The sequence below is a fragment of the Cololabis saira genome, chromosome 1 (assembly GCF_033807715.1).
Source record: "Cololabis saira isolate AMF1-May2022 chromosome 1, fColSai1.1, whole genome shotgun sequence".
Taxonomy (NCBI): Eukaryota; Metazoa; Chordata; class Actinopteri; order Beloniformes; family Belonidae; genus Cololabis; species Cololabis saira.
The window spans coordinates 36,212,642-36,233,328 of record NC_084587.1 but is presented as its reverse complement, the minus strand read 5'-3'; the positions used below and the strand labels follow the sequence as shown (position 1 = coordinate 36,233,328).

Sequence of the window (20,687 nt, the reverse complement as noted above, 5' to 3'; positions counted from 1 at the left end):
TAAGCGGCGGAAAATGGATGGATGGATGGAAAAAACATCATAAAAAGTAATGTGACATAATCAACATTTTTGTTGATTTGATTTTATTGATTTGTTGTGTTTGACATGATTTTTTTCCATCAATGGGATACAGTCAATATTCCCTGACAACCTCCTTGAGCATGTCGTTAAGCACAGATGAGGCGCAGACGTGTAGCTGGCCCTTTAAGGGATGTTTTGCCTCCGCACGTGCTTGCCATATATGGAGCAGCAACAAACGGTGACCGTTAGTTACCTCTGCTGCTCCGCTCTCCTCCGCAGCAGCAGCGCTATAAAACCCAGACGGAGGAGAACGCACAGTTTTGTCAGATACTGAGACGGACGAAGAGGATCAAGGTGACAGTGGAGCGCAGTTTATTCACTATTTATAGTTTGTTTAGGACGAAAGATTCGACTTATGAGAGTCACAAGAGTGGATATAAACACCAGCAGCAAGGTTGGTGAGTTAGAGGATTTGTTTGTAGGAGTTTCTTTGTTAGATAAGGAGATGTTTCTAAATCTGCATTAAAATAAAGCTTCATAATTTTAGCTGTGAATTTAGCTCTGATAAAAAAACAAAACAAGAAAAAAACACAGTTTTGGGTTTTATTATCAAAATAATGCGCCTAATTGGAAATTGAATTATCATCTGTTTTTTTTCTTTATTTATCTAAATAAAAAATTGTATGTGCTGGATGGACGTTATGCTTTAAAATTCCCATAGTTATTAAACCAAATGACATTGTTCTGTTTTTATTTTTTCCCCTTTTATCGTGTTCAGTACATTCAGACTGAAGTGTCTCGGTCGGACTTGTCTGTGGCATTAAGCTGGCGAAAGTCTAACTCAAGCATCCGGCAAAACTTTTCAAAATAAAATCACACTTGTTGAAATGATTTCAGTTATTGAAAAGCGAAACCCTCAATTTGAAAAGAAATATAAATAAATGTACTTGTGGTGTCTTAAGGTTCCACTATTTATATTAGTGGAAAACTACTTTTAAGGTAACATACGAGTATCTAATAGAAAATATTTTCAAGTTACTGCTAGCTTTATTCTGAAGGTTCGTTCAACCTACTCTCAGCCTAATTTTAGCCAGCTTGCTGCTTTTGACAGCATCACTAAGCTGGGTGACCGATAGTAACCCAGCTGATCAGAACAATGAAAGGAAAATACAGAAGTCAGTCAGTCTGCTGAAGACTTTTGACAGTATGTCATTCAGATCTTTTCACAGTCCAAACAAATTATTTCAAAGACAATATATTATAGCTTTTCCTTTATTTTGTATTTGTCTTCCCTTCGATGGCTGAAGTGTGATATAAGTTGCTTTTAGTGTTTTTATTGAGGTGCGTGGTAGGAGAGTTGCAGCATCGTCGACGAAATGCAAAGCTTTGTATTATAGTGTGTCGTGATTGTGTTGGACCGAAGATTTGTCTTTCATGCAAAACATTTCATTGCTTTATCCATTTCATCCTCCGTTTTCCTGACGGCGAAAAAAACATATTCCCATGTATAAATTAGTTGTGATTTTGAATGGTTCGTCTGTTTTTTACTTGCAACAATGAAGACAATTAGGTCGAGGGGGGGAAATTGTTGAGTGTAATGTAACACGTGAGCAACGATCGATGGTAAACAAGTGCAAATGCGCTTTTCTTTCGCCTGTTCGCCGCTAGAGACGCACTTGCTCTGCACCATTTGGCTGGCTCATCCTCAAGCAGAGTACATTTCTTTCTTTCCCTCCTCGACTTTAAGAATTTATATCACACAATTTATCCGATTCACGACGGCAAAACTTGGGAAAAAAATGTAGAAGGTATTGAAAATGAGCAGATTGTATTATTACAGAGCTCATCACCAGACTAAGAACCGACTGTGTTTGCATGAAGACATGAACGATGAATCAACACGGAGTGACGTATTCTTTTAGATACATTACTTTCCAAAGGAATCAAATGCATGTGGAGCTGTCGGGGGCACTTTGTCAGACAATATAAAATATATTAGTGCTGGAAATAATGATAACAGCAACAAGAATAATAATATTAATACATTAAACTTAGATTTGTCTGTCGTTGTGCCTGTAAAGAGCTGAGATACCTCCAGCAGACCCCTGTGACCCTAAATAGGAACAAGTAGGTATAGATATTGGATGATGGCTTTATTCTCCAATCTTGACTGAGATAGCAACACTGCAGCCAGGCTCCTTTATGCTATTTCCCCATCATTTCCTTTCCCTGTTAAAGTGTAATTTAGAAAGAAAAATCTAAATTATACAGTGCAGATGATGCACAGTTTTTCAGTGTTCTTTGTATATCTATGTTATCTTTTCTTTCTGGCTAAATAAATGGGCATGCTTTTTAAGTTGGACTTTCAAAATGCAAGTTTCTCAAATATTTTCTGAGAATATCTGTTTATTTTGAATAAGGTGCCTCTAGACAAGTGCACCGTGCCATCTGTCTGTCGCATTGAAATGTTAAATATATGTTGCTGCCTAACCCCTGCTGCCTTTTAATCGTGTGACTCACAGGGAAAACAGATGTACATGGGTCACCGTGTTATCTGTTCATCCCAAAGTTCCTGTTAGCTTTAATTGCAACATTTAAAACACTCCAGTTGATTTAGTTGTCACTGTGGAAAACGTTTTTTTTTTTTAAACAAATACTGAAGATTGAAAAATGCTTGCATGGAAAATATAAATGAATTCTTAGAAACCTTGTTTCGGTCAAACTTAACATCTGTATTGCAATGTATACCCATTTTCTTTTAACTGTTTTGCTATCTAACGCTAAAAAGGGAGAGAATAATTTAATGCCAAAAGCCACATTTGGCAGTAAGCCTTGACATTTTTCCACTCATCATCTTAACAAGTGAGATAGCGGTAAAACGTGATTACAGTGTGTTTTGATTGTATGATTTGGGGGGGGGAATAGTTTGAAGCCGTGGAGAATAGGGTTAACATCTTGATTTGAATGAGGTTAACATCCAATAATCAGTTACAAACGTAATGTTTCAACATTGCTCGGTCATTGACACTGTCACGCGCTCGCCCCACTGGTCACCACAGCCAGTCAGCTTTATCCTGTATAAAGTGCATTGGGCTTGACAAACAGAATGGCCTTGAATAATCCAGCGGAGGCAATCCAGCCCCCCCCCATCCATCGAAAGGGATGAATAAACTTTGTAAAGTTTTGGATTAAATCTTGTCTGGCTCAGAGAGTATTTGCACTTGCTCTTATGTGTACAAGAACGGGATCATAGGACTTGAGAGTTCTTCTTCACCTAAAGGTAAATTGTCATAACAGAGCAACATTATCAATATAGTGCCTGATTTACATTTTAACATGACACAAACCAATAATTCATTATTAATGAGTTGGCGCCTTTATGAAAGACTTTATAAGACTTTATAAGATTAATGTTTTTCTCAGTAAACAGAATCACCAATTTCCTCCTTAAAAAGCCAATTCAGATTTTTAGGTCTCCATAAATGTCCCAAAGGACCATTATAAAGTTCATAATTAAAGTCCTCTGTTACTTCAACAAAAAGGCTCAGGTGATACTGAACTTCAGCATTTACATAAAATGTAGTACTGTCTGGGGTAACGAGGCGTTAAACAGGTAAAACATAAGGAGATAACAGAACCGCCAACTTTCACCATTTGACACGTTGGCTCCACTTGTTCGTCCTCCCAGATGAATAGCTGTCTGACCTTTGGACGGATGAGTTTAGGTGAAGTGGACCTGAAATTGCCGGAGTTAGCAGCCTTCCTCAGTCAGCCGCTGACTTCATTTGCTGAGCTCTGCTGTTGTCTGGCTGGTGTGTGTTTCCGAGCGAACTGTTCTGGTAAATAGGGGAGTTTGTGGTAATGATGCTCATTTTTTATTTATTGAGATATTTCCAGTTACTGTTTCTTCTGGTAATTTTAAGTCTAGTGATTTTCCTTTAGATTCACATAAGATGCCGGCAGGGCAATGCTGCTGGATTTTGAGACAGTTACATGTCTCATGATCCACTGATGTAACTGGTTTCTGTTCTGTGTCAGCATTTTACAGAGAAACTTTTTTGTCAACCACAATTTTTTCTTGTGCACTGTAGAGGGTTGGTTAGCTGGCTGCTTTTTCCTTTTTTTGTTGTTTTTTTTCTGTTCTTTTTTTTTTAATATTGGCCTTTTTACTTGTGAGGAAATGTCATTTGTTGACTTTGTGAGTCCTAGTTTTGCATCGTGTGTGTGTTGGATTTTGACAGCGTCTGACCTTGTCTTTTTTGGATTTCAGTGAGGATCAGGAGTACTCGGTGAAGGTGGGAAGACGGCAACATGGCAGTCTCCACACAGCTGGGTCTGCTGCTATGGAAGAACTTCACCTTCCGCCGGAGACAGACTGTAAGTCGGAGTGCTTCTTCATTACTGATTTACAGAGACAATGTCATCAGTAACTGCAGTGATAATTATTTTTTTCTCCAAAAAATAGGTAGTCTTAGGAACTTCTATACCAAATTGGGAAAAATTGTTATTATTCTTCAACAGCACCCCCTCCTTTTTTTTATAGCAGTTTTCAAATCCCATAAAATTTCTTGCTGCTGTTGTGCAATGTTGTCTGAAGTTAGTAGTGCTGCTAATGCTGATTAGCCATTATTAGATAAGCTCATCAAGAAGGAAAAGGGTATCAGTCCCCTTGATGATTTCCCAAGAATGCTTTGTCTCACTCACACTCCCAGTGGGTCAGCTCTGAATCAGGGGATTTCTCTCTATAGCTCTAAATACATTGTAGGTTAATTCATTTGTACACGTGCATAACCCAGATCAATGGCTATGATATGGCCTCTCCGACACTTCTATCAAAAAGTGTTACATTTTACAGATTACTTTCAGAGAATCAATGAGCCGGGGGTGATGACTCGTTTAAAAGTCAAATCTTTGATCAACCTGGGATTCATGTGTTGGTTGATGCTTTCCCCAGTTATGCAAATGAAATTCAGTCTCCAACTGTAATACAGTGCTTCCTTGTACGTGGGGAGACTTGTCTGCAAACAATTAAGTCATTTGTTCATCGAGCAGAAACAGCTCCTCAAAGTAACGGCTGCGGCTACTTGACTTTCGGTCCGATTGTTTCCAACAAAGGATACAGTGGATCTTCTGAGACAGTGCCCCCCCCCCCCCCCAATACTGCAAGCATGCTGTGCTGTTTCAAGCTGCGACTGAGCAGCTGAAGTACAGACGCCATAGAGGGCAGATGGAGAAGCCAGTAGTCCTTTAAACCCAATAGAGCTTCATCTGTCTGTCTCTTGTCTTATTAAACAATGTACTTTATCCAGACTACACAATGTCATTGTGGGATGACCTTTAGCAAAGGAAGCTCTTTGCAATATATTTGTATATATTTTTTATTCTTGAACACTAGAAATGAAGTCAAGTGAACTATAAACATATATACATTTATATCTAGTCACTATTATTCACCATTACATTCACAATCATTTTTATGTCATTACAAAATCTAACTGACTGCTGTCATCTTTGATGTCTTAGGTCCAGCTGCTGATCGAGATCATCTGGCCCCTGTTCATCTTTTTTATTCTGATATCAGTTCGGGTACATTATCCACCCTACGAGCAACATGAATGTAAGTGCAAAATATTTAACACATGAAAGGATGCAAAACTGTTCTTAAATTCTTATCACTAGAAATGAACCATTTGTTATCATTTTGAGATTGCTATTTATACTGCTTTGTCTGCATTTTTTTCTGCAAGTCTTTGATATTAGTAACTCTTGGTGCTGGGTTCTTTGAAACACCAATCTGTTCGTCATCCAAGGTCAATGTCAATGACTCGAAGGATCTGTTTGTCCCGGTCTGTTTGCACTGTGTGAATCTGTGGCAAATTCCTGGAAAAGGAACTGCCATATACAACTCATCAATGCAGCTATTTTCACAACTACGTCTATCTCAGTATCATCACCAAATATCACAGTAGGATTGTCACTGGGTGCTTGGGATCTGCGTTTGACCAAATAGGTTGTTTGTTTTTATGTGATCATGAATATGATGGTTGTGTTGTCCACCAAATAAATGTTCCCATTTCAATAAGAACTATTCATGTTCAGTGAATGTGTATCAAAAGTCAGCCTGTGAACTTCAGGAAGTGTGTCAACTCCCTGACCTTCCTCTTGTTTTCTGTCCTTAGAATAGTAGAATAGTATCCATACAATTAACTGATAAAAGTTCAGCCAGTTGTAAAGATAACGTCAGCACTTTTTAACACTTGTCTGAGGCACTATTTTAGGTTTTTGTTGTTGTCAATAGTAGCTCCAAAAGATTACCAGTCTAGAGGAAATGTTAAAAAAAGAAAAAAAACTTTCCAGTCTCAAGGAAATTTTCTTTAAATAAAATGTTAAAACTATGTAAAAATGTCATTATGGATGATATAAGTTTTATGGGGAGATTTAATTTGCAAAATGAAGAAGAAAAAAAAAACCCTGCTGCTTCCAAAAGCTTTTTGAAGTAGATAATTAATCCAGAATGTCAGATCTCTTATTACTTTCCAGTTAAATGTTTAATTTCCCTCCTTCTTCTTTTCATTTATTTATTTATTTTTTACTGATATTTGATTCTGAACCTAAAGCTGATGAAAATGGTTTGATGATCTTTCTAGGCCACTTCCCTAACAAAGCCATGCCCTCCGCCGGTACTCTGCCCTGGGTACAAGGCATCATCTGCAATGCCAACAACCCCTGCTTCCGTAGTCCTACACCTGGAGAGAGCCCTGGCATTGTTGGGAATTTTAATGACTCCATGTAAGTATCTCGGTCTGCATATGCATTTCTAAAATATGTTGTTTTACTGTAATTCATAATTAGCCTAGCTTATTAACAAAGTAATTTAATTTGCTCCATTTCCCCACAAAACAGACTCTTACAAAATTGAGAAAAAAATGGCCAATTTTTTTTAAGCATTTTGAAATAATGTGTCCACTGACCTTTTTCTTGCCTTTCTGCGAACGTCACCAGAATTTCTCGCCTGTTTATTGATGCCAAGAAGATCCTGCTCTACACTCAGAATGATAAGAGCTACGAAGGATACAAGGGACTTCTGAGGGCCCTCAGGAAGCTTCAGAAGAACACTGCTGGTAAGCATACGTGTTCATTTATCTTCATGCCGTGTCTTTTAGTTTAGTTATTAGTTTGCAACTGACCCACTGACTGGTGATTTTAATCTCCTAAACATTCTTACTGACCTCTTTTGTTGTCCACTTTTCCAGCCTGTTTGCTAATTTTGACCAATTGAGCTTTAATCTGTTGCATATGAATGAAGTAGGCAGATTAAGACACTAGGTTAATGCAAAATAAATAATGCCAGAGACTAATAAAAATGACCAGCAGTATGTTGAACGTAGACAAAGTTGCAGTTGATGCAGCTGATGTTAACCGTGTTACCAACACCACAGTCCGTCAGCTGTGGGTGGCCGGTATTCCAGCACGTTGTGGGTGCTGCGTTTCCTGCTTTTACAAGCTGTTCGGGGCGATACATGACAGGAAAAACAAAAAAGTGTACTCCACCCTTGGCGGTAATTGTATAATGAAGGCATAGATTTGATCATTTGTCTTCGCTGGAATGTTGCTGCTTCCCGTCTTGGGCACGAAGAAATCTCTCACCCATAAACCGAATACTATTTTATAAACTCATTGTTATCAGCTTCACTTTTAAATCGAAACGCATGTAAAATATTAGTTACAAGCATAGGGAGCAGTGTTTTATAATGTTACAATATTTGAAACCATTTCATACAATTATTTGATAAATATATGACATTTATTCAATGCAGGTGTTTGCCAGATTTCACATAAGACCAAAATGTCATTATTTGTATACTGAACACTGAGACTGTGATTAGGCATGATGAGACTATCTTTTTGTTTGCTGGAGATCTATTATGCAAGACTTCCTCAAAGTCCAACAGTGTTTCAGAAATGAGTTAGATTTCAGATGAGAACAAATGAACAAAATCTGTTATTTCTTCCTCTATTTAATTGTTTTGTGCAGCGAGATAACAGTTTTGTCCATCTTCAGTATAACTAGATCCCAGAAATGTGGTATTGTTTAATACAGCTTTTTTTTTCTTCTTGCAACTGTGGACTCTAATCACAGTTGCTCAGTTTCAAGTTCTTAATGTCTTTAATCCACAAGAGGTAATGCATTGGTACCGTGCCGGGACAGCCGTTTGTGATTCAGCAGGCAGCGAACAGCTGGTCCTGCAGCTGCAGACCGGGGCTTTACGAATAGCAGCATGGATCAAAGAGCTGAGAAGAGCTCCTCGCGTGAGAGTTAATGATTCAGAGATTGACGTGGTCAGAAGAAGATTTTAATTGATAAGGCTGGAGGGGTGTGAAGGGTTGGTGAGAAGAGCTTTTTGCCTTTAGATAACTAGATATCTCTGTGAATTTGCTTGTTCCCAATCAAGTATGACCAATGTCTGAGAGAAAGAGCATGACATAGATAAAAGGAAACAATTAAAAACAATTTAATAATTAAGGTAACATATTTGCGATGAAAAATGCTTAATAAGTTAAATAGGAACAATAGACAGAAGGAGAAGGATCTACAATTACTTCTTATCACGGGAGCTCAGCTGTCAGTCTGCCTGCCTACTTCATCCTTGCAGGGGAAGAGAGGACCAATCAGAACAATGAAAACAGGCTGACACAGAAGGCTCACACACACACACACACACACACACACACACACACACACACACACACACACACACACACATTATCTATTTATTTTTTAACTCTCTCCTGCCAGTTGTGCAACCGTTTAGTTTGCTGGTTTAATTGATATGAAATGGTGTAGCAACTCTTCTTTGATGGTCTAAGTTTATGTGGTATTGTTATTCAATGATGCCTTTGCCAAATTTGAGTTCAGAATATGTTGTTTCACAGACCAGTTTTGTGAGTAATGAAACTGGTTTGGAAAGCGTGTGATGTCAACATGACAGAAAGGCTGCACGGCACCTGGGGCACGCACAGACTTGTAAGACTAAGTGAAGGCTGGCTGGAGTCAAGCTGGCTCTTACATGAAAAAACAAACAAATACAAAAGAAAACACAGATAAGACATCTTACACTGTCAGAAATGTTTATTTTCCTGAGGGCTCAATGGATTTAAACCAAGTATTGTACAAATGTTAATAGCATCCGACATTCCCAGATAAGATAAAACAAGGAAAGGTAATGCATGGATTTAAACAAGTGAGTACCTTTTGCTGGTTCAGCAAAGGGCTACTGTTCATTTAAGTTCAACCAGGCTAAACCATCTGGTCTGTGGTATCCTTAAGACTCTTGCCAGTCCTCTGTGTATGTGCCTCCCCTGCTGGGATGCTGATTAAGTCCTATTAGTGCTCCCTGTTCGTTACCTCCGGAGAGTTGAGCTCACACACACAAACCCAGAGATAGGCAGCGGTGCCCAAGTGGGTACTGAGACTGGGAATTGTTTAATGCATATTATCACAACAAACCGGATAAAAGGTGCTCACATTTTTGCGCAGAGCTGTGCAGGCTTTAAGGAGCACATTGGGTTGGCAGGGGCTGGCAACGCAGGCATTTTTCTGATCTGACAGAAACACCATGTTCTCTTTCACTTCCTCCCGGGGGATGTTCAGCTGAACCAAAGTGTTTCCTGTCTGTGTGTGTGTGCGTGTGGATGTCATTTGATAGTTATTAAAAAAACAGTATAAAAAAATATTTGCTGGTGCTGTAGGGAGCGGCAGATTTTACACACTAATACAAGTGTGGAGGAAAATGATAGGAACAGCAACCTTCCCTTTTGTTGTGACACTGTTTCATGTTAATGATACAAAAGAGTAAAGGAATGTGTAAACCTCCCTGGACGAAGAGTTAATCAGTTCAGTCTGATACATAAGAGCCATTCTGATCCTGGAAAACTTTAACAAACATGTAAATGTATTCGAGACAGAGAAGTGGCAGTATCTGGGCCAGAGTTTACTGTCCTGGAGTAACCTTTGTCGAGTGAAAAAGGAGAAGTAGGAGCCCTGTGTCTCATCTTTGGAATGCAGCAGAGTTCGAGAAGCTGACGGCGCACAGAGAACACATCGTGTTTTTCTGCATGTGTTGTCGTCAGTATTCAGATATTTGATGATTTGGGATCCGGCATTTAGTTCAGTGATTCTTTTATATGTTCTTGAACTTGAGCCATCGGTTACTGATGTAATCCTTTTGCTGTTTTAACACTCACGTTTCCGCCTAGGACATTTTCTAGACTTGAGGTATCTGTGAGCAAATATCCAGATCAGTTGGACCGGATATTGTGCATACTTTATCTTAGTAGCGTCCCATTGATTTCCTGTCAGGACAAGCTGATGATTTTGCTACACGGGATTCTCTGACTGACTCTGTACTGCTTCCAACCAAGAGAGTAGCTGGCACTATTGCATTTATTTCCTGTTACACTGGGAAGCATCTGCAAAGAGGTGATCAAAACATTCTGTAGCACTGAACTTGAGAGCAACAAACAAAGGAAGAGAGATGATTTAGAAACAGAAGGAAGCTTGAGCCATGCTGCCCCCCCTCCCATTAATTTATTATTGTATCTATACCACAAGAAAATAGACATGGTCTTGTCTTATTTAACTCATCCAAGAATAAGTTACTTTTTAGTACATTTAGTACCTGATATACAAAGACTGATATTGCTTCCACCTAAGACTTAATAAATTTGTACGTTATGCATGAATTAAAAACAAAATAAACCCATTTGTTTATTTATTTTTCAACCTCTTTATAGTTTGTCATCTGAAGGTATCTATGTTTCTTTTCCAGGCTTCAAGCTGAAGGACTTTTTGCGAGACAATGAGACCCTTTCTCAATTTCTTCACCACAACGCATCTCTTCCTCACCACGCACTCAAGCACATATTGGAGGCTGATGTCAATTTGGAAAAGGCAAGACGCTACAATATTTACAGTGTTTTGGGTTTTTAATTATCCTGTTTATACAACATGAAGTATGTGTATCCGTGTGTGTGTGTGTGCGGGGTGGGGGGTGTGCTCATTCAGCCACGGCACATGTGCATAATTCTAATGACCTTGGCTTCACTGTGTTGGACCACAGGATTTTACTGTAGCACAGCTAAGCCCTTAATACCCAAGATAAATTTTAGTGGCTGGGGGGGGTGGATGGGTGTAGAGGCTATCGGACAATGGATCCTCTCCCGTCTGTGTTTTTATTGTTTTTATTTTAATGGGTATTTTATTAATCAATTTCACTTTTGTCTTTACATCTCTTGTCTTCGCTGAATCTGTTTTTCAATAACATCCCGAACAGCTTAGCTACCAAATATCTAGAAGACATACGCAGAGCACCCATCCTCTTTCATCTAAGTTCATTTGTTTAACCTCATATCACATATGGGGTTAAACAATACAGATTAGTTTCACACTGTCAACAACCACCCCTAGCCCCGCTCACCACATCAGCAGTGCCCGGCCGTTTGAAGGCCGACTTAAAACGGCCGGGCACTGCTCCTCTCCACCCCTCCCTTAGCCCACATTTCTGCACACGTGCAGTGACAGAGGCTTGAAGTATAAAACACGTTACAGCATCTGATCCTGCGCAGCTCCACCGATCTTGTACAGAGCACTGATCTTGATCCTGTCAGATAAACAAGGCCTCTGTCCAGCCCTGGAACTCGCTGGGTTGCTCACATATTGGGAAGTTGTTTTTTTTTTACGGGTTGGGGGGTAAAAAAAATTGTCTCAAACAAAAGAAGAACAGCCACAAAGGGAAATTTATGAAAACACAATCCATGTTATTCACCACATCTTAATGCAAAGTCTGTTGCAAAGGCATTACAATTAATTTATCATGTCCAAGCAATACTGTTCGTATGCTTGCAAAGTAAATGAAATAGTTGGATATCCTTTGAAACATGTACTTAAAGGATCCTCTGAGCTTTTTGAATGCTTCTTGTTTCCAAAGTAAAAAACTCAGCTTGAAGTATTGTGAATATTAATCATTTGATCCAGATGAACTCAGTATTTTTCTGTTCCCTTCTGTCCCTTTCTGTCCTCACAGATTGTGTAACATACCTGTGGTTTTTATAGTCATCTTTCTAACCATCCTAATCTTTGTTTTTGACTGTTTAGGTGCTCACTAAGGGGTTTGGATTCCATCTGCGAGACCTTTGCAATACGACACCTCTGGAGGAGTTTGTCCACATCGCCGACCACAATGTGTCCAGTTTGACTCAAGATATAATCTGCAATTCATCAACCGACTGGCTCAACAAAGCCCAGACCCACTTCCTCTCCAACCTGGACTTTCTCAAGCCCATTCGGGTAATTCTGACTTGTAGTTCTGAAAACAACTGGAAAAAGTTCTGCTTCTTTGTAAAGTAAAAATGAAGTAACATGAATGGCAGTTATTAACATTAGCTTATGAAGGAATAAAATAAAATAGTGACACAAGCAAGGGTGAGATCCTTGGATTAATATAACTGATATGCAACAGAGAAATTACAATATAATTTGTGATTTTCGGTCATCCACCTCCTGGGAGTTAAGCAAGTAAATCCAATCACATGAAAAGCTAAGGAGGTATGATGTCCATCAAGGGAAGAGAATGTGTCTGAAAGCATCTTTTTTTCAGAAATAGATACATATAATAATGTTCAAAAAGCAAAACCTTGCTTTGTTATTTTTATTTAGTTTATTTATATTTTGACTCTTTATATCTTTCAAGTATTTGAGGGTCGATGGCCCTGGCTGAGTCATACATAGACGCATTCTTAAAAGTACAAGTTTACACAACCTTGATGCAATTGTTGAAATTCTTTCCTGCTCTGGTTAAGTTGTACAAAATGTGATAGTTGGAATTGTTGCACAAGTCAGTTTTCTCCCATCTGTATCCCATTTGTGTGCATGCGTAAGAGGGAGGGAGAGAAATCATTAGGACGAGTGAAAGTGAGTCAAAAGGGGGCAAATAAGGGCGAGAGATAGGACGGAGTGAATCATCTTATTATTTTCCTAGAGGACTGTTCTCTCTTCAGCGACACCTGTGCTTTATCAAATGTCACACATTCCAGCAGCTGACAACTCGCTGTGATAGATAACACCACCACACACTCACACCCTCACTGGTGTTTTCACATAACAATTTGACCTCCCCTCTGTAGCCCCAGTCATTATTGTTTTTTATATCTTCCAAGTCTTCTTCACCAAAGCTTTTAAGGAAAAAAAGAAACTCCTAGCCTTTGCAGGGGTTTAAAAAAATATGTCACGAAGTTTCAGACAAAAGACTCAAGTTTTTAAAAAAGAAAATAATAATGAAAATCTAAGCACATGGTTCTGCTTAGGACGTGTTAGTTACGTACGCAAACCGGAAACCTTCGGCAATGTCGTAAAGAATCCCATTTTTATTTTTGACAGAGGGACGTGAGATCAGATCCTAAAGTTGTCCAGGAAGTCTCTGCTGCAACCGACAGTCTCCTGGAGAGCTTGGGAGCGTTGGCCGTGGAGGTAAGTAAACCACCACCCCCGACAGGTGGGAGCAGAACTTCCAAAGTGTTTGTATCCAAAGTTCACTAGTCATGTTTCGGGAATAAAATCAATTCTTACCAGGAATTAGGGCTCGATGAAGTCAGATTCATTGCATATGTAGGTAAAGTCCAAGATGGGGCCCTTGGGGTCAGGGCTATGATGAATATATTAACTGTGTGCACAGGGATTTATGCAATTTCATGGAGTTTTACATCATAGAAAGTTCTGTGTGGTGCAAACCAGTGAATAAGGGACAGAAATGCTGTGTTTAAGGCTTTTTTTTTTCAGTGTTCAACCACACTGATAATGACTTTGTAACGAAGTCCTCCAACAGTGACACTGTTTCTCTGGAGCTCAGAAAAATATTCTTAAGCTTTTAAATGGTAACACGAGGGCCCGACTGAGTGAACGGCCAGGAGCAACATCAGCGTTTTATATACATTCAAACAGCATGGGATCTCGCATGTGAACACGGCCACACAAACATGCCTGACCTAAGCTAATGTAGCTCGGTCTGAATTGTTGGAATGCAGTGAGAAAGTAGAGACGCAGCAACTGGTTGTGTGCGCTCACAAAAACACAACACGCTCCCCCCTTTTTCTCAGGGTGCAGCTCTGCTGAATTAGCAAAAACACAAAGACCCAGCTGCATAAGTGTGTATGTTTCAATCGTTTGAATGAAGAATATGAAAGCCAAAACAACAGGGGAACGTTGAAAGGAATCATTTCAGTAAAAAGCCCTTAGCAAAGAGGCGGTGGTATTTTCTTCATAACAAAAAGCAGCTGACAGAATGCAGAAACACACCGATGTCACATCTGTTTTCATCCAACGCATTAAAATGTTGGAACCAAAGAACAACTCCACCCGTGACATCTTTCAGAACACTGGGGTTATGAAATATTCTCTGAATATGTAAAAGCACATTTGGTATCTTTTATGAGTTTTTGTTTTTTCCCAAAATGACTTGGTGAACAGCAGGATGAATCAGTGTTATAAGCACTTAAAACACTGCAAGGAACAAGCAGCCCATAAAAGATATGCATTAGAAACAAATGGAAAACCTATAAACAGATTTCCCCACTCTATCTAAGAAATATGAGATGTTCTGTGTCAATACTGCTATGAATAACTAGATAAAGTAGACATTGTCTAGTGCATCTTTAAATTAATCCATATTTACATTGCCATACGTAAAAAGGCTACAGTCATATTGTTTGCTCCAATGTTTTCATGGAAGTGGCGATAAACAGTAATAACCGAGCCTGTTATTGTGAGGGATTGAATTGTAATGTTTGGTAATTATAAAATATATGTAGCCTTTATCCGTCATTGCCACTAATTTGTCAATTTCCCAGTGAACAGTTACAGTCAAATTAAATTCTTACTGTTTTAAACTAACTTTTTTTTCTGTTTGTAAGCAGCTTAATTTTTTCAAGCTCCAAGCAGGCAGTGCAAAGATTTGAAATCTTAGGAACGTGGAATCCCTCTCTTCATTGGGCTGTTACCATTTGCACTAAATCCTTTAATATATTTGTAAGAATTTATGGTACAGACAAAGAGGTCATGAATTTCCATCCTTGACAAGCCTGACAAATATGCAACTTTTAGAATAATCCAATTTAACAGCCATTTTGCATAATGGAAAAGTGAGACTTTTTCTTTTTTTTTTTTTTTGTACAGTTTGCCTTAAATAGCTTTGATCGTTGCCGGGCAGAGTTCTTTTTCAGACTTGAGAAATTACCCTGAAACAGCCTGAAAACTGAATAAAAGATCTATCGAAGTCCTTATGTGAACAATTCACTTCTCGTTGTCCGTACTCCACAGTAGAACCAGTGCATTTAGAACATGTGTCTTAAATACTGCATAGATAGACATATTCTTGAGTCTGTTTGACACGGCACTGAACTAGGTGCAGCTGCATTTTTAAAAGGTTTGTACGATTAGAAGCCCAGATGTGAGCACATACCAGCTAATTTTGTCTGAAAGTTTGAGAATTTTGAGGTCACAAGCACACTAACAAGTGATGGATTGGCTTGAGCAGCTCTGGACTAAATAGCTGTGTACTTGAGCAGAAACTTGAACGATAGTAACCCTGCTCTGGCTCTGCTGTAAGGTTATTTTAGGTCAATCCTCTTCTCCTGCCTTTCTCTGTGTGTGTGTTGCAAGTGCATGTACCTACATGCGTGCAAGTTTATGTGAATTACTCACCTAGTCACCACCACTAGGGAATGACACACTTACTCAGCAAGGGCAAATACTCACTTGTACAGTCCAACAGACAAAATGTTGGCAGGAAGAGTCTCTTGTACACACGCAAACACTAATTAGCATCATTCGTGTTTGAGTTTATATGAAGATTTGACACTTCAAGTGCATTACAGAAAAAGGTTTGTGTAATGAGGAAGTTAAGAAGCAAAAATCACAAAAACACAAAGCCTGAGACCCGTTTGATGCATAAATTCACAGAGCCATACACGCAGACCACACAAAGATCCTGACATGCACCAATTTCATCACAACACAAGCACACACAGACAACACCTCTCACCTAGATCTTTGCACATGAAACAGCAGGAAAGCATGTGACATTGATTCAGCTCCAAGTTGAGCTGCAAAGTCATGTAACCATGTATAGACTGATCTCAGAGACAACAGCGCTTTAGTGTCACTTCCTCCTTGTTTGAAACTTGTGTTTAATATTTAGATTACTGTGAAAAGGGCAGGATAGATAGAGAATAAACTTGTTGTAAAGAGGGGAACGATCACTGAGAGAACGGTGCTATTTGTTTCCGAAAGGTTTTAGATCTGCTGTTTGTTGTCATATCATCTTACCTGTATCTGTTTGCATGTTTGCTGTCAGTTAGTACTTTCTGTTAAGTGTCAGTACCGTGGTGTTTCACTTGTGAAGAAAATGAAAGTTTCCCAAGAAGGAGAATGACTGATAGTAACCTCTTTTTGTTCTCGCTCTTTCCTTTGTTTTCATCACTCAGTTCCCTCCTACTTCACAGCTATCTTTCACACGATTGTCGTCTTTCTCTCTGTCTTCCTTTGACCTCGTGAGTTCACGTCATTTCAGGAATAGGTCTGGTCCCAAATAGCTTCCTCAGCCTACATTCTTCACCCACGAAGTCCAGGATTACTGTAAACCCCAAGCACCCTCCTCCCCTTCAGCCTTGGGAAACAAAAGCTCTCCTCTACCTCACCCTGTCTTTGTTTTATTCGCACAGAACACATAAACCCCTCCTTTCATTCCTTATGTATCACGAGTCGGCGGCACAATTGCATGTCAGCTTGACCAGTTTGGAAATATTAATGGGGAACTTGTGTGGACTTGTCTCTTGACCTGAAGTAACCTTTACTGCTCTCTGACGTAACGATGCATATGACTGCTGACAGGATGTTACAATACCGCAGGATCACAATTCCTCTTTTCTACAGTTTTTATGGAGGAAAAAAATCAAAACGATGAGTCGTGTGGAGCTTTGTTCTGACGGAAGTCTATTCGCATTTAAGCAGCCATATTTTCTGCATTATGATAGTCCTACAATGAGACCCAAAGATATAATTAACAATTGTTTTAATGAAAAGGTTCAACTGCTTAATCACAGTTAGGTTTTCTGAAATTTCCTCAATTATTAAACCGAAGTCATACGTGCAGTTATGGATGTTTGTTGCATGTGAGATTTCATCTTCCCTCTCCTGATAGTGACGCAAACCCCCCCGACACATGCAGCCAGAGGGGCAACGATAGGACTGAAACCAGCAGTTAATTTTATCTTAGTGAGGCAGATGCCCAAGTGCTAAGTGGCTCCGCCCCACAGAGCGTATATGAATTGGTAGTTCAAGCAGATATTATTTACTAGGACAAATGTTTAACACGTTCTTAAGCAGTATGGGGTATGTATACAGTATGTATCACCTCAAAGTATTACAGCACGATCCCTCCAGCCACATATCCCAGAGTTACAGGATTATTTATCTGAATATTCAGCTGCATGTTATTCAAAGTCAATATTTAATGTCCAAAACACACTTTATACCTGGTTGATATTTGCATCCTCAAGCTCTCTGTGGACACGTTTTTATGTGTCTATTCTCTCTACAGTTTGCCAGTATGAAGAGTTGGAAGGATCTGCGAAAAGAGATCGTGTATCTAAATGAGAATCCATCAGGGTCTCCAAACCAGATGTACCAGGCGGTGTCACGTATCGTCTGCGGACACCCAGAGGGGGGTGGCCTCAAAATCAAATCTCTCAATTGGTATGAAGACAACAACTACAAGGCCCTGTTCGGAAATCACGGCAATGACAGCGACAGTGAATCCATCTCCGCTTATGACAACTCGTCCAGTAAGTGTCCCGAGCTTAACATCTTTTTTTTTTGTTTGTTTTTGTGATTAATTAGAATGATTCTGTGGCTCAACCCTCAAAATGGCTTTGTGCATATTTTTTTAGCCCCTTATTGTAACAACATGATGAGGAACCTGGAGTCCAGCCCCATTTCCAGGATGATCTGGCGAGCGCTGAAACCTCTTCTCATGGGGAAGATCTTGTATACACCAGATACCCCAGCAACCCAAAGGATCATCAATGAGGTAGAGGAGGTCTTTCACATCTAAAACCCGTCGTCAAAACGGACCTCTAAGGAAGTGTTCAATGTGAGTGTGCTTCTATGTATTTTCAGGTTAATAGGACCTTCCAGGAGCTGGGCGTACTGAGGGATCTTGGGGGAATGTGGGTGGAGATGAAGCCCAAACTTTGGAACTTCATGGAGAACAGCGAGGAAATGGACATGGTCAGGGTGAGTGGGTACACTGACATTATTTCTGAAGACACAACAGGGTGGCCTTCCCAACATCCTTCCTGTTTACATGGGAGGTTAACATGAGAGCATCTGTGTACTGTAAGCGTAATTATCCGTCTGATGTGACCATGGGTCTCAAAAACAGTTGCTTCACTTTAGACGGATAATTCTAAGATAAGTGGTTAGGAACAGTGATTGCAGCTCAAACATACCCTCACCATTTCAAACCTATCATAAAGGAGTTTCTTATAAATAATATAAAGGTGGCACTTGAAGTTCACTAAAACATACAGCAAAGCAAGACTTGGGCTTCTTGAAAATGATACAGTAAATTAGAAATAAACACACAGAGAGACACTGGTGGTTTGGTTGCTTTTGCTTTAGAAGCTTCTCTTTTTCAGTTATCTGGCTTTGTAGACAGCATGGAGATCACAAAATGGCTTTCAAAATGTGTTTACGGGGTTCACCACAACTTCTCTTTTCCTTTCAACGTTGCCTACGCACCACCTCCACCTAGTGGCGAAAGGTTATACTGCAAGCTTACTGTCACTGAGCACATTTGAAAAAGGGTGTACATGATATCTCGTGTTGCGAATTAATGTTTCTTCAATTTTACTCTGCATCTGTTTTAAAAAAAGTTTAAGAAATTAGAAAATAGTAAAAGATGAAGTAAGAGACAACAAACTTGACAAGATGGAAATCAGGATGAGCGTAAAATTGGGTCAAATCTGGCACAAAGAGGCCCTCACAGAAACTGTAGCATTAATTAAGTTTGCAGGACCAAGCAAGCCTGTGGGCATACAGTATTTATTCAACGGTTTGTATTTTTCACTGGTGGTTAACATCAATTTTTGAATTTTTTTTCTTTTGCAGACCCTGCTCCAGAATAATGCCAGTGCTGCCTTCCTCAATGCCCAGCTCAGTGGGACTGAGTGGCGGACTTCAGATGTGGGAGACTTCCTGTCAAAGGCCTCAGAGGACCAGAGACCTGCAAAGTCGGCCTACACCTGGAGGAATGTCTTCAATGAAACCGACCAGGCCATACAAACCATTTCACGCTTCATGGAGGTCAGTGTGTTGCTGAGTTACATCAAATTAAGCCCAACACATAAACATCAAGAATATTGGCCTTAATAGTTCCCATTTCCGATTGTATTTATTTATTCATTCATTTTGAGTACATAACAAAAAGATTATAGAACATATATTGATATTTTCACTTGACTGATTCAATTTGAATATGCAATCTTGTCCAAAAAAAAAAAGACCTCAACTTTTGTGATTCTTCGCTGAAATATTCCCCCTTTTAATAAACTAATTAAGTTACTTTTGCCACAGTGTAGATTTAGATTTAGATTTCAGTCTAGATCAGTCTGTTCGTCACCTTTACTATGATGTCCACTGGAGCTCTGTGAGCCTTCTTCAGCTAATAGTCACAGCTGACCATCAATGTTGATATGTGACGTAGTGCCATAAAGGAATATGCAGTCGTCCTGAGAATTTAGGATTACAGTCCAAAGTTACTTGGGTTGCTTATAGTATAGGATAAACAACCACACAAGCTCAATGCCACATCCTAAAAATGATGAAATATTCCAATAATATAATGTTGTTGAAATTGATATTTTAACAGGTAAAGGGGTCCTTGGTGTTGCTTTAATTTATGTCTATAAACATTGTTTACCATTAGATAAAAAGCAATAAAAGAAAAACTAGTTGGTTATACGCTAATTCCCCATTTAGGTCACCGGCTTACAAAATCGTCATCGTTTCCACTGGTTTTCAGCGTTTGGCTACATCAGATATCTGCATGGCCATTAAAACCCTGAAATCAAATGTTCTTTTCCCTTCCAGGCTTAATCAAATTGAAACTGCAGAGTGTGTCACTGAGTGAGCCAAGCCAAAATAGAATCCCCCCCCCACAACTCCCTGCCAGTGTTAATCAATGTTCTGCCCCCGTTGTTTTCTTTAACTGTGTCAGGGAATGTCTTCGCCAGAAGGTTTAATAAAGTTCATGATTAAAGATAAATTTCATCAACAACTTTGTTTTGTAAGTCTGATGTTGAAAGTCAGTGGACTCTTTCCTCAGACTTATGACACAGACAGCTGGCGATGAATTGGTCATCCTCTAACTGCAATTTTATCATTTTAATGATTAATTCATAACTCTTCTCAGTCTTCCTTCTGCCTTGTCCCTGTGGGTAATGTCATGGCAAAACAATTCAAAACTGAAGTTGGATTCGTTTTTTTTAATCCATTTCACACAAATATTAAACAGTCTGAAGCTTCCTTGGTTGATCTTATGCAACGTTGCAAA

At 39.3% G+C, this 20,687-nt stretch overlaps 1 protein-coding gene across 2 annotated transcripts in view; it reads left to right on the top strand.

Moving 5' to 3' along the window:
- Positions 1–304: 304 nt before the first annotated feature.
- Positions 305–20,687, top strand: part of LOC133444373 (phospholipid-transporting ATPase ABCA1-like) — a 38,723-nt gene continuing 18,340 nt past the window's right edge. For both annotated transcript variants that reach the window (XM_061722130.1, XM_061722121.1), the window contains exons 1-12: positions 305–475; positions 4,292–4,398; positions 5,545–5,638; positions 6,669–6,810; positions 7,024–7,142; positions 10,851–10,972; positions 12,176–12,367; positions 13,457–13,546; positions 17,673–17,916; positions 18,022–18,161; positions 18,251–18,367; positions 19,244–19,438. In XM_061722130.1, coding sequence (XP_061578114.1) covers positions 4,333–4,398; positions 5,545–5,638; positions 6,669–6,810; positions 7,024–7,142; positions 10,851–10,972; positions 12,176–12,367; positions 13,457–13,546; positions 17,673–17,916; positions 18,022–18,161; positions 18,251–18,367; positions 19,244–19,438 — 1,521 coding nt within the window. In that variant the 5' untranslated portion in view covers positions 305–475; positions 4,292–4,332. The remainder of the gene's footprint in view (positions 476–4,291; positions 4,399–5,544; positions 5,639–6,668; positions 6,811–7,023; positions 7,143–10,850; positions 10,973–12,175; positions 12,368–13,456; positions 13,547–17,672; positions 17,917–18,021; positions 18,162–18,250; positions 18,368–19,243; positions 19,439–20,687) is intronic.